General features: G+C 36.8%; 1 protein-coding gene across 1 annotated transcript in view; it reads left to right on the top strand.

Moving 5' to 3' along the window:
- Positions 1-14,409, top strand: part of LOC124725701 — a 76,761-nt gene extending 62,352 nt beyond the window's left edge. The window contains exons 8-9 of the mRNA XM_047248459.1: positions 7,904-8,123; positions 8,243-14,409. Of these exons, the coding sequence (XP_047104415.1) occupies positions 7,904-8,123; positions 8,243-8,303 (281 nt within the window). The 3' untranslated portion in view covers positions 8,304-14,409. The remainder of the gene's footprint in view (positions 1-7,903; positions 8,124-8,242) is intronic.
- Positions 14,410-14,639: the final 230 nt, after the last annotated feature.

Here is a 14,639-nt window from a genome sequence, read left to right as displayed (position 1 = left end):
GAATGTGTTCATGAGTGTAAGGTCCTGCAATAATTATTGCTATTGCTTCTTTTTCATTTGTGAATAATTTTGTTATGTTGCCATAAACATCTTTGATGCATAAGTTAATGAATGGACTGGAGGACTGTCGTCGTCGTTGTGTGAGAATGGCTCCCATGGTGTAGTGTGTTTCTGTTTTCCATGGAAGTATGTGGTGAGAAATTATGGCAATTGTAGTGCCACCTTGAGCTGCTGTTTGGTGTGGTCACTTAGAGCAAAAAATAAATTTACCCTTTTTTTTCTGCAGCTGCTTCAGTGATTAAGCAACATCTGAGACACTAGGAATGAAGTGTGCCAAGTAGATAGATAAGTAGATAGATGACGTCACCCAATGATGACTGTAACTCTCTCAAGATTGAAAGCCATAGCAAAATATGTATTTTCTCTACATGCTGGTGGGCATTGAGCTGAATTTTTTTTTATTTTTAAAATTTTTTTAAAGATTACATTTTATTACAGTTGCTTGCTCCATGCTACATTAAACATGCAAATTTTACAAATATCCTTTCTGTGTAGTTCCTGTAATAACGATTTAATTTAAATAATGTGCACAAAATGGTATAGGCTACATTAGTTGTTTCTAAAATCTTTGGAAAACCACTCGAGTTCTTGCTACAGCAAAAGGCAAACACTTACAGCTGTATACTTGAAAAGACATGTTGATTATCACCACTTTATGTAATTCATCATCGAGTGGCAATTGTAAATATGGATCAATAAGTCTCTCTGTGAAAAGTAGTAGGCGCATTTGAGACTCCTAAAAAGAACCTCAGTTGAGGAAGGAGATATGAATTGATCACATACTCAGATTTATTATAGATTCAGAGCCACCATAGAGACATATTCTACCATCACCATTACAAGTGACTGCTAAAACTGTGGCTTTGGCACTGGCAGTAATCAGTTTATGACACAAGGTCCACTAATGAGTCCAATCAGTTGTGATATGTTCCCTAATAGTGTCAGGGACTGTCTTTTTTGTTTTGTTTTGTTTGTGTGTGTGTGTGTGTGTGTGTGTGTGTGTGTGTGTGTGTGTGTGTGTGTGTGTGTGTGTGTGTGTAAGGGGGGGGGGGGGGGGGAGACATGCAGGGCTGTTGAGGGAAACAAAGATGTGTGTCCGAAATGAGGATGTCCAACCCACTCCACGAGCAAATAAACTTTTTTGGAAGAGATCTTCCAGAGCTTTCAAAGGTATGGTATCTGATACTGAATTCACATTTTACTGAACTGAGAAATCAAACACAATAAAACAAAGTTCAGAAATATTATTAACAGTATGAGTGAACCATTAAAGGTGCTTTCCTAAGTGAAATCAGTATTGTAAATTTCCTTTTAATAAAAACTTGCTGGTGACTATAGTTTAATAATCTGAGGTGCCAAGCTTCAAATTTTGGCACTCCTTGGTGTTACAAATTTTTTTAAATTTACTGAATATACAGATGAAGCTGAATCCACTTCAAATGTTATTGGCAGTGACTTAATTTGTAAAGCAATGAACAGATAATGTGGATCCCAGATGCTGTTGTAAATAATTGAAACCAAATATTAGTTTGTCCTTTGGTACTTTGTGGCCAACTTTGTGACAAGCAAACATTCCATCATACTGAGTATCAAGTGACATTGGTAATGCTGGAGAAGGTAAACATGATTTAAGATTTGTTGCCCTCTGTTCCTAGCGATGACACAGAAGGCAAAATCTGCCTTTTGTCAACTCTGATGTAGTGACGGGCTGTGTAGAACATTGGAACATATTCAACACAGCAATCTGCAGTTGGGTTGACAGCGTCTGCTGCTGTAGGAATTCTAACCTAACAATAATGACATGTTTCTGTGCAAATTGTGCTGTCAAGAAGCCACAACTCTCTGTGAATGGTAAGGAACTGAGGCAGCTATTGGCTTCAATTTCCATAAAAAGTGTAACATACCAGAAGACCATTGGAGAAAAGAAGCACATTGTTAATCTGATGTTGTTAATTGGAAGGTTATACATTGAAGGCAGACCTACCACTCCTCTGATGCTATAGTAAAGGGAACATGTGCCAACAGAGCATGAAGTGATGACCGTGTTTTCAGTGATAATAAGAACTCCTGATATTGCTTGTTCTTGTAATTGTCACTGCATCATTTATATAGGGTGTTAACTAATATGGGGGAAACCTCTGGGAAGTGTATGGAGGACTTAAAAAGAAGCAAAAACAATTTCACATGCACATATGGCCATTTTTTAAAAATTTTCTTCATTTCAGTCTTTTTGTTTTCAAGTTTCCAGCTTGGTCCTATTGGTTGTCTTCTGATGGCTAAATGAAATGCTCAATATGTCTACCATTAGTGTTGTCAGTAGCTTCTAAATGCCATATCATGGATCGTCATACTTGCTCCTGTATTCCAGGTGTCTCCTGTATCTACTGAAATTGTTCTTGAACACAGTGGACAGAGATTGCCAATATTCGCAGTAGGTCTTGAATAAAATATGTTCTTAAAATGCTGGAAATTTGAAAACAAAATGACAAACAAAGTAAACATGTAACAACAAAAAAGAATCTGTAATGAAAAAATTAAAATAATTGACCATATGTATATATGCATTTTTTTGGTTCTTTTCCCCCAGAGGTTTCCCACATATTAGTTAACACTCTGTATTTGCAGCTGAAGACTGGGCCAAGGATGCATTGAGTCAATTTGGATGTCTTGTCACAACTGTTGCTGGTCTGCAGTATGCAGTTGTTAGCACAATTGGCTTGCATTTGGGAGGGCAGTGGTTCAAACTCGCTTCCGTTGATCCTGATTTAGGCTTTTGATTGACTTCCCTAGCTCACTTAGGGAAAAGCTGGGATGGTTTCTTCAAAAGTGCACGGCTGCTGTCCTCCACTATCCTTTCCTAATCTGAGCTTGTGCTCCATCTCTAATGACCTCATTGTCGATGGGACATTAAACACTAATCTCCTCCCGCCCCCCTCCTCCTCCTCCTCCTCCTCCTCCCCCTCCTCCTCCTCCAGTGTGCAATTTATGTATGGAACACAATTGTTCACAAACCATTACAAAAATATGGCAAGACCGTCGTAGCACAAATCACTGTTCTCTATATGAAGAGAGCTAAGTTGGTAGCTGTGGATGGTATGCCGTAATGTAGCCAGGCAGTCATAGCACTGCACTGCCCATGATTCCTAAGGAGGAACCATTAGTTTACAGTTGGTTCCTCATTGTAGAACTGGGCTGCCATAGCTGTGGCTACAGTTTCGTAATGGAAGTGAATGAAACTTGTATTTTTAGGCAGATTGGCAAATATGAGCAGAGTAACATGTAACAGTGGCAGTAATAACTGAATTAAGCAGACATGTGACTAAGTGCAGTGGCATACAGAGGTGGCATACAATGATGGGACAGTGTTCAACTGATCTCCGGGAGTGTGCAGGATAGTAATGTGACTTCATTTGGATGGCTGCTTCTGGGTTCTTGCTGTCAAAAAGAGAGAATCTCTCTGCCAGGTAGAAGATTATGTTGTCTGGCATGTCATTGCTGAATTCAGATGTACTAGTCTAGGTATTTTAAGTTTAATTGATTTTTATTCAGTATTTGGTCATGACTGTTGTTCTTTATTTCAATTGACCAGGTCTTCCATTGTGCATGGCTGCATTGTGGATGATATACAGCTGCCAGACTGTTGCTATAACCATGCACTGTAAATTCTTTAAGTAACCCTGTCTTTTACTTTATATTGTTTTTTATTTAACAATAAATAAATAAGAAAAAACTAAAGGTACCTTACATACTAACTTCCTCCCCCATGAACCATGGACTTTGCCGTTGGTGGGGAGGCTTGCGTGCCTCAACGATACAGATAGCCATACCGTAGGTGCAACCGCAATGGAGGGGTATCTGTTGAGAGGCCAGACAAACATATCATTCCTGAAGAGGGGCAGCAGCCTTTTCAGTAGTTGCAGGGGCAACAGTCTGGATGATTGAATGATCTGGCCTTGTAACACTAACCAAAATGTCCTTGCTGTTCTGGTACTGCGAACAGCTGAAAGCAAGGGGAAACTACAGCCGTAATTTTTCCCGAGGGCATGCAGCTTTACTGTATGATTACATGATGATGGCGTCCTCTTGGGTAAAATATTCCGGAGGTAAAATAGCCTCCCATTTGGATCTCCGGGTGGGGACTACTGAAGAGGACGTTGTTATCAGGAGAAAGAAAACTGGTGTTCTACGGATCGGAGCGTGGAATGTCAGATCCCATAATCGGGCAGGTAGGTTAGAAAATTTAAAAAGGGAAATGGATAGGTTAAAGTTAGATATAGTGGGAATTAGTAAAGTTCGGTGGCAGGAGGAACAAGACTTTTGGTCAGGTGAATACAAGGTTATAAATACAAAATCAAATAGGGGTAATGCAGGAGTAGGTTTAATAATGAATAAAAAAATAGGAGTAAGGGTAAGCTACTACGAACAGCATAGCGAACGCATTATTGTGGCCAAGTTAGGCACGAAGTCCACGCCTACTACAATGGTGCAAGTTTATATGCCAACTAGCACTGCAGATGATGAAGAAATTGATGAAATGTATGATGAGATAAAAGAAATTATTCAGGTAGTGGAGGGAGATGAAAATTTAATAGTCATGGGTGACTGGAATTCGAGAGTAGGGAAAGAGAGAGAAGGAAAAGTATTAGGTGAATATGGATTGGGGGAGAGAAATGAAAGAGGAAGCCGCCTGGTAGAATTTTGTGCAGAGCATAACTTAATCATAGCTAACACTTGGTTCAAGAATCATGAAAGAAGGTTGTATACACGGAAGAACCCTGGAGATACTATAAGGTATCAGATAGATTATGTAATGGTAAGACAGAGATTTAGGAACCAGGTTTTAAATTGTAAGACATTTCCAGGGGCAGATGTGGACTCTGACCACAATCTATTGGTTATGAACTGTAGATTAAAACTGAACAAACTGCAAAAAGGTGAGAATTTAAGGAGATGGGACCTGGATAAACTGACTAAACCAGAGGTTGTACAGAGTTTCAGGGAGAGCATAAGGGAACAATTGACAGGAATGGGGGAAAGAAATACAGTAGAAGAGGAATGGGTAGCTTTGAGGGATGAAATAGTGAAGGCAGCAGAGGATCAAATAGGTAAAAAGACGAGGGCTAGTAGAAATCCTTGGGTAACAGAAGAAATATTGAATTTAATTGATGGAAGGAGAAAATATAAAAATGCAGTAAATTAAGCAAGCAGAAAGGAATACAAAAGTCGCAAAAATGATATAGACAGGCAGTGCAAAGTGGCTAAGCAGGGATGGCTAGAGGACAAATGTAAGGATGTAGAGGCTTATCTCTCTAGGGGTAAGATAGATACTGCCTACAGAAAAATTAGAGAGACCTTTGGAGAAAGGAGAACCACTTGCATGAATATCAAGAGCTTTGATGGAAACCCAGTTCTAAGCAAAGAAGGGAAAGCAGAAAGGTGGAAGGAGTATATAGAGGGTCTATACAAGGGCGATGTACTTGAGGACAATATTATGGAAATAGAAGAGGATGTAGATGAAGATGAAATGAGAGATAAGATACTGCGTGAAGAGCTTGACAGAGCACTGAAAAACCTAAGTCGAAACAAGGCCCCCGGAGTAGACAACATTCCATTAGAACTACTGACAGCCTTGGGAGAGCCAGTCCTGACAAAACTCTACCATCTGGTGAGCACGATGTATGAGACAGGCAAAATACCCTCAGACTTCAAGAAGAAAGGAGGTGTTGACAGATGTGAAAATTACCGAACTATCAGTTTAATAAGTCACAGCTGCAAAATACTAACGCGAATTCTTTACAGACGAATGGAAAAACTGATAGAAGCCGACCTCGGGGAAGATCAGTTTGGATTCCATAGAAATGTTGGAACACGTGAGGCAATACTGACCCTACGACTTATCTTAGAAGAAAGATTAAGGAAAGGCAAACCTATGTTTCTAGCATTTGTAGACTTAGAGAAAGCTTTTGACAATGTTGATTGGAATACTCTCTTTCAAATTCTGAAGGTGGCAGGGGTAAAATACAGGGAGTGAAAGGCTATTTACAATTTGTACAGAAACCAGATGGCAGTTATAAGGTTCGAGGGGCATGAAAGGGAAGCAGTGGTTGGGAAGGGAGTGAGACAGGGCTGTAGCCTATCCCCGATGTTATTCAGTCTGTATATTGAGCAAGCAACAAAGGAAACAAAAGAAAAGTTTGGAGTAAGTATTAAAATCCATGGAGAAGAAATAAAAACTCTGAGGTTCGCCGATGACATTGTAATTCTGTCAGGGACAGCAAAGGACTTGGAAGAGCATTTCAATGGAATGGACAGTGTCTTGAAAGGAGGATATAAGATGAACATCAACAAAAGCAAAATGAGGGTAATGGTATGTAGTCGAATTAAGCCAGGTGATGCTGAGGAAATTAGATTAGGAAATGAGACACTTGAAGTAGTAAAGGACTTTTGCTATTTGGGGAGCAAAATAACTGATGATGGTCGAAGTAGAGAGGATATAAAATTTAGACTGGCAATGGCAAGGAAAGCGTTTCTGAAGAAGAAAAATTTGTTAACATTGAGTATAGATTTAAATGTCAGGAAGTCGTTTCTGAAAGTATTTGTATGGAGTGTAGCCATGTATGGAAGTGAAACGTGGACGATAAATAGTTTGGACAAAAAGAGAATAGAAGCTTTCGAAATGTGGTGCTACAGAAGAATGCTAAAGATTAGATGGGTAGATCACGTAACTAATGAGGAGGTATTGAATAGAATTTGGGAGAAGAGGAGCTTGTGGCACAACTTGACTAGAAGAACGGATCGGTTGGTAGGACATGTTCTGAGACATCGAGGGATCACCAATTTAGTATTGGAGGGCAGTGTGGAGGGTAAAAATTGTAGAGGGAGACCAAGAGATGAATACACTAAGCAGATTCAGAAGGATGTAGGCTGCAGTAGGTACTGGGAGATGAAGAAGCTTGCACAGGATAGAGTAGCATGGAGAGCTGCATCAAACCAGTCTCAGGACTGAAGACCACAACAACAACAACAACAACAACATACGAAGAGATGCAATATACAGTATATGTCATTGTATCACATACTATATGTTGCATCTCTCAGTATGTAAGGTACCTCTAGTTATTTCTCATTTTGCTATAATAATGTACTGTAAATTCTTTAAGTGTTCGTGTCTTTTACTCTATAAGATATTTCCACTTCACAAAAAATAATAATAAAAAACTTAATGTACCTTACATACTGAGAGATGCAATATACGATACATGTCATTGTGTAACATACTGTATATTGCATATCTCAGTATGTGGGTACCTCTAGTTAGTTCTTATTTATTGCTCGCGAACTGGCGAATAATGGGACTAGGAAATTGAAAGATGCAAACTGGTGCATTGTCATGCATTATTGTTGTTTATTATATCATTATTCTGGGTCGCAGTGACTGATTTTATCCAGAAATTGAATCTTTGTAATAATGAAAGAATAATGCTTTAGTTAGTATTTATCAGCTACATTTTGATAAATTTCACATATTTGTTTTTCAGTTTTTTGTGTGTTTGTAAGTTGCTCTGCCAGACTGCAGATATATACTTTTCATATTAGGTGTCTGTAAGGCAAGCAGACCAATGGTATCTGCTATAGGCAGATCAATCCAGGACTTGGAGAGAACTTGTTAGTGAGTCACTTGAACATATTTGCATAACTTTTTTTATGACTTGATAGTATCTCATAATTTTCATGATGTTACACGGATTTAGATATTCCCAGTTAAAGAGCGAAGAAAGGAGGTTGAAAGAGATAATTAGTGATGAAAAATAGTTGAAGAAATTTCTTTTCTTGTCTGTTTAAGAAAGGCGACGTTTGCGTGAAGATGAATACCCTTTGTTAGTACGAGTTATGTTGGGTCCCCATGAAGATGTTGCAAAGCTATTTTTAATGGATAAACAGAATACAGAAGAAATCAGCAATGAAGTGGCTCAGTTTCTAAATCTCAGCATTACAGAATGCCGTGCTATTCTTATGCGTTATCAGGAAGAGGAAGAACGAGAAACAAAACGCATCAAAGCTAAGTAAGAGACACACATTCACCCTAATTTTAAAATTCTTATTGTTGTTAGTGTGCTATTTGACAGCTATGAATCATGTTGATCTATTTATAACTTTTTGAGTACAATTTAAACTTTTTCAGATATCGGGAGATGCGTAGACGAATAAGGCAAAGAATGGATGATCTTAAGGTAAGGTTATGATATTTTGATTTTTCTTTCTTGGTTTGGACTGGGTGGATAGCAGCTGTGAGGAAGATCTGCACATATTCTCCACTTCACTGCAAGTTTATTTTTTCTGTGTAAATTGTTGTTAAAAAGTCAGCAATATAGTAGAACTAAAAGAAGAAATGTACTGTTAGGTGTGCTTGGTCTGAAATAAGTGCTATCTGCAAGCTGAACACTGTGTTAGTTTTGAGTGGCTTGTAACTTCAGTAGAAAATTTGTGAAACCCCTCTGCAACAGAAAGCAATTTCAGCATATAGTGTCATGTTTCCACAGTGCAATAGTTTTGGCTCTGGAAGCTGTTCTGTGTGGTGTATTACTGATTACAATAAGTTTGTATTAGTGTCTGAAGTAACTTGATGAGGTCTGATTATGTTATTTTCTGATAGATCTGCGTGTCTGAAGTGTTATGTAAGTATTATTATGAGATATTGATTAATTACTTGTAATGCTTTATGTAACTTGCATTTGAAGCTGGATTTATATGTAAGGCAGCATTCTACTCAGTTCTGCATATAAGGAGCAAATGTTTATGAATTAACTAATGTAACATAACTAATACCATCTGAGAAGAAAAAAAAAGTAACATTGCTCTGGCAGTTTTAGTTTTATGGGCACATGAGTATTGCTGTAACTGTTTTCTTTGGTTGGTGTCATCTGTGAAAAAGTGGGTAAAAGGCACCATTTTCATGTACAGAAACATTATTTCACTCCCAGATCTGTGATGTAAGTGAATTAATTACCTTACATCCTTCATTTACTTGTGTTGTACTGCCAAAAATGTTTGATGGACACAAAGCAATCAGGAGATTATTTGCCCTTTGCATGAAGTTAAATTTCTCATGATGTGAGGGAAGGAGGTGAGAGTTGTTGGACTCATAAATTATTAGATACACACACTCCTCAGAAAGTCCACAGCTCGTGGTCTAGTGGTGAGCGGTGCTGCCTCTGGATCACGGGGTCTTGGGTCTGATTCCCAGCCGGGTTGGGGGTTTTCCCTGCCCGGGGACTGGGTGTTTGTGTTGTCCTCATCATTTCAGTTGGGACTTTGTACGGATGTTGATGACTGCGTAGTTGAGTGCCCTACAAACAAAACATCGTTGTCATCATCATTATCATCATCATCAACTCCTCAGAAAATAATTATATATCACTGCACAGTATACAGTGTTTTTCAGTTCACCCCCCCCCCCCCCCCCCTTTTCCTCTCTTCCCAGAAGTCACTATATCCCTTGTTCTTTCATCAAGTAAGTCTTGGCATTAGGATGCTCCTTGTAACACAGAACATTTGAAAATATTTTCAGCAGTACGAGTCTTACATTTTTCAAACACTTTTTGTGAAACACTACCTCATAATTAAATGCAGATGCTTTCATTTATAAATGAGATTTTGCTTTTAGCATGAACACTTGCAGCACAACAAGGATTGCACTAACAATGGAGTATGTTTTCCTACTTCAGAGCCAACTGAAATTATGTAGCTAGTTAACCTATGACTGTGTAAATGGTGTTTTGTGAGATATATGGCGGAGAACATTTGGAGGAACTGCAGTTTATTATTTCTTAAGTGTCTCCTTTACAAACAAGAAATAAAGACCTGCAAGATTTAATGATTAATAGTGAAAATCTTACATACTCTGCATCGCATGTTAGTACTAAAATCACTTTGTTTATGTGTCAGTTACTACCTTTGTGTTTTGCTTGTGTCTGGTCATGATGCCACATATGGATGAGAGTACAGGATACATACACTCATAAAATGGATCTTTTTCACTGTTTCTATGCAGAGTTCATCATGGAATTAGTGCTGTTTGGTCGTTTTGTCACATGTCTTATTTGTATGTCACAAATCTATTTATTTGTAGTGTAAGACGAACAAAAACATGAAGGATTTAAGATATGGTTTTAGGTAAAGACTGTTCTGAGCATTGTGCTGACAAATTTTGGTCTCAAGTAATAATGAGGGAAATGTGTTACACTATTCAAAAAAGTTGCCCAAATAGCTATCTTTGCTTTCATATACATTTGTATCCATACCAGAAAAACATGTGTTTGTCAACAGAGATGATGCAGGAAATTTTGTATTTGAAAAAGACATTTTTATATTTTCTTTTTTAAATTTATTCATTGTAATGACTGGGCAAAAGGATTATCAGACCTAGAGCATTACTTTGATAAATTTACGTGATTAAACCTTTTTAGTTTTTTTTAATACTGTACCATATTGTGTGCAGATAACACCACATGTTTCATCTAACTGTTGTGCTGATGATTGTTCACGTTGCCAGGGGTTGTATGTTCTTGCTACCCTGTGAGATGTTCATGTGCAGCAATCAGATCAGACCACATTTCCAACAAGCTTTTCACCATATTAACAAGAAATAGTTCATCAGGGCTCCAAAAGGGTTTTCATGGTTTAATCTACCATGGATAACTAATGGAAAGAAGTTTGGCAAAAATACTCTTTTTGTGATGAATCATTAACTGAAATTTTACGTCATAGAATATGAGATAATCACACTTTATATTTCAATATAAAATGCACAGTCATCTTTGCCCAAGACTTCTATAGAAGGTGTGTTTCTTGGTACATTAATATGTCACATGCAAATAAATTTATTACATGACTGGAAACCGACTAGACTGCTGCTGAATAGTTTTTAACTTTATGGATTTAGAATTGCACAATATTTTGAATCTTTTTCAGTACTAGTGGAAATATACTCAAATTTATGTTGGAGGCTATGTGAAAGAAAAAGAAATATTATTTGAGACAATATTACATTTTCTTATGAAGAAATACTAATTGAAAATTGGTTAATAACATCATTAATATTGTCATTAATTTCATTCAAAAGCCTCTATTTATTGCAAGTTAGTCTTTTTTATATGTAGTACAATGTTTTATATTGTATGGTCAAAGATGAAACTGCAGATCTCACTGTCATGGGAACTGTCAATTCAGCTTTTTTGTATTTTGGGACAGTAATTCCAGTCATCTAGTAGTGTATAGTTACAAGTCTGTAAGACTTAGCTGAAATACTTAGTTCCTTTCATATAATCATAAGTAATAATTATTTGCATACATTTTTGAGCTGTTTGTGCATTATCTGTTTTTGAGATATATACGGTATTCATATGTTATTGTTATGTTAGGGGCATGTTTTAGACAGGCCATTTGTTAATACTCTGGGCTGTTTGTTAAAAACTCCTGCAGCCATCAGAAGAAATAAACATTTTTGTGTATCTCTTTTTGTTTCAAATGGTGCTGTGTGTGTATATGTCGAGATAGTTAACTCTCCTTTTCTTTTTTCAAAGTAAAACTTTTCGATGTGTAATAAAATACCAGAAAGTCCTAAGTGTAATGCAAAGAATGGAAGGGGTAAATGTAACCACTCACTATATATTGGAGACTGTGAGCAGTTGAGTTGCAAGGCACACTTGCAGAGAGACTTGCCTGAGCACTGGATTTTTACATCTATTTTTTGTGTGTGTGTGTGTGTGTGTGTGTGTGTGTGTGTGTGTGTGTGTGTGTGTGTGTGTGTGTGTGTGTGTGGGCGCGCGCGCGCGTGCATGCGCGTGTGTGTGTGTGTCAGAGAAAGAGCATCGTCTGGAAGCTTTCAATTTTATTTATGTCTGCTGCTCAACACTTCAGCGACACAGTGAGTGGTTACCTTTATTTTTAGATGTACCATTCATTTATTTTCTTCCGAGAGAGAGAGGGGGAGAGAGAGAGAGAGAGAGTGCACATGTTGTAATAACAATAAGATAATAGATAAAATTTGTAAAAGGACCATTGTGTGTTACAAATTAGATGCTTGCAGAGGATAATGTAGAGTGTAATGTGCATATATGAAAGCATCATTTTACAGAAATATTTTATTTCACTTAATTTTTGATACTGAAGCATACATGCTGTTGTTGTTTGAAGCATTAAATCATTAATGATAAAAAATTTGAAAATAACTGAAAAGTCTAAGATCTTGTTGAAACTTCAAATTTTTGATTGACCTGTTATGGATACTAACATACATCACATATATTTTAGAGACTTGTAATTTCACTTACAGTGAAAATTTAAATTTTTATGTAAAACAGGGATCTTTTGCATTTACCTTGTCTTACAGCATTTCATGGGACAGTGAAAGATTTGGGTGTAGAAACAGTGATTGTGTTTTGTGTGTCACCATACACTCCCCATTACAGTTAAATCATTATGTATATGGTTGAGAAGTACACACATTGAAGTATCACTTGTTACAGAACTGTAATACTGCTGTTGATATATATGGGTGAAGAACTGTTAGTTCAAAAGAATGAAAAAGAGTAAACTTGTTGAAATTCATGAAACAGTTTTTTATGATTGACAAATTAAAGAAAATATGGATATTAATTAAGCTTTAATATACATTTAAAACAGATTACTGTGAGAAGCAAATTTTGCATTTCATTTATAGAGCTAGAAGCGACGTAATAATATTGTCATACTTTTAAATTTTCAGTGTAAGTGAAAACAGTTATTTGTAAATATATCTCAGACAGAAGAAGAAATGTCTGGTTCAGAGCAACATAATACTAAAGTAATTGCATTCTGTACCTTGCAGTTATGTTAACATTTCTAAGAGCATGTTATCTGTTGAGTAACTGACTGATGTAATGACTTAAGTGTGAATGAGATGACTATTTCTCATCTGTTGTTTTGTGTGCTGGATTGTACAGCAGCAGGATCTGTTTGAATTACGATTGTGCTGCTTCACTTGTTTCTGAAATCACACGATTGCATTTAGCATAAAGGAACTGGATAGTGTGTGCTGGAATCATGGACTGAAGTTGTTAATTATATTAATGTAGGAATGAAGGAGTATAAGAGTGTGTGCATGATTTGTAACATTTTACTGTTTTTGTTTTTGTAAGAGGTACAGTACTGATTACTAACAAATATGCAGTACAACAAATTCAGTACATGGAATTGAATCTCTGTTTAATCGTGCAAGTATATTAAGTGTAATACCTTGCGTATGAAGTTTACATTGACAGCTGTCATTTGTTTTGAAATACATGTGCTATTGAAGGAATATTGTGGACTGTTATTAGTGAGTAATCAATTTACAGCCTATTGTGTTCCGTAGCATATGGATTGTGCTTTTGTCTGTAGTATTAGAAAACTGAGTGGTTGCATATAGAATTCTTTGTGCTGTTACTTCAATAAATGTGTGTCATATTTTGAATGAAAATATCTAATCCATTTAATTTGTTCCCTTGGTTAGATATCTTACAACATAGCCTGATAAAATGAAGAGAGAAGAGTTTTTTCCCCAGGGTCTTATTTACAGAGGATAAATAACTTGTTTTTCTCCCTGTAAAATTGTTTCAGTGGTATTTACATTTATGTAAAATGAAGCAAAGGCACCCACTCACCTATAGCTCTGATTGATGTGTCGCACATAGGAACATACAACAGAAAACAGTATTTTCACTAACTTTGGAGCTTTTGCTCTTTCTCTAATGGAAGTACACTCATTCACACACAGACCCATGCAGACATCCAAGCATACACCCACCGCCATTGCGAGACTGCGTGTTTCTATGTACCGCACACCAATCAGGTGAGTGGTTGTTTTTCCTTTATTTTAAGTCCTATTCCATTCAGGAATTTCCATTGAATTTTTGTTTTTGATGTACATAATTGTAAACAATTTTGTCTTTGTGAATTATGAAAGTAATGTGCGTTAATTATTTCGTGTGGTATTTACTAAGATATAGATTGATGTATGTTGTAACCAAATATATCTTGCAATTATCTGTTTTTCTTATAAATCATCTGTCTGCCATTCCATTTCTATGATAGACTTTTCTGTATGAAAGCAAAGCAAGAATTGCACTGCCAGCCAAACTGCAGTTTTCTAAGAAAAATCTAATCATTGTACAAATCTGTTGAGTTACGTATTAAACAAGCAATGTGCCCATGACTGCATAAAAACTTTACCTGCATTTAATTTATCAGTGTACATTTTATACCGCATTGTATAAATATCTTTTCTTGTAGTATTAATTTTGATTTTGCAGTAAAGTTAACAGGAAGTAATGTATATTTTTCTTTATTCATCTTCCTTGTGTGTGTGGGGTCTGTTTTTGATGAAGGCCTTGTTGGCCAAAAGCTCACTTTCTGACAGTCTTTTTGTTGGTCCTGTCTGCGACTCAGCATCTCCACAATTTGATGAGTAGCAACTACCCTTTTCATAATATAATTAAACAGACAGAAACATGAAGATATGGAGAAGCTTTCATCACACTTTTTGTCAATATTAGGCAGCT

The sequence above is a fragment of the Schistocerca piceifrons genome, chromosome 1 (genome assembly GCF_021461385.2).
Source record: "Schistocerca piceifrons isolate TAMUIC-IGC-003096 chromosome 1, iqSchPice1.1, whole genome shotgun sequence".
NCBI classification, from domain to species: Eukaryota; Metazoa; Arthropoda; class Insecta; order Orthoptera; family Acrididae; genus Schistocerca; species Schistocerca piceifrons.
Note: the sequence above shows the minus strand (reverse complement) of the source record. Positions and strands in the feature narration are given on the sequence as shown.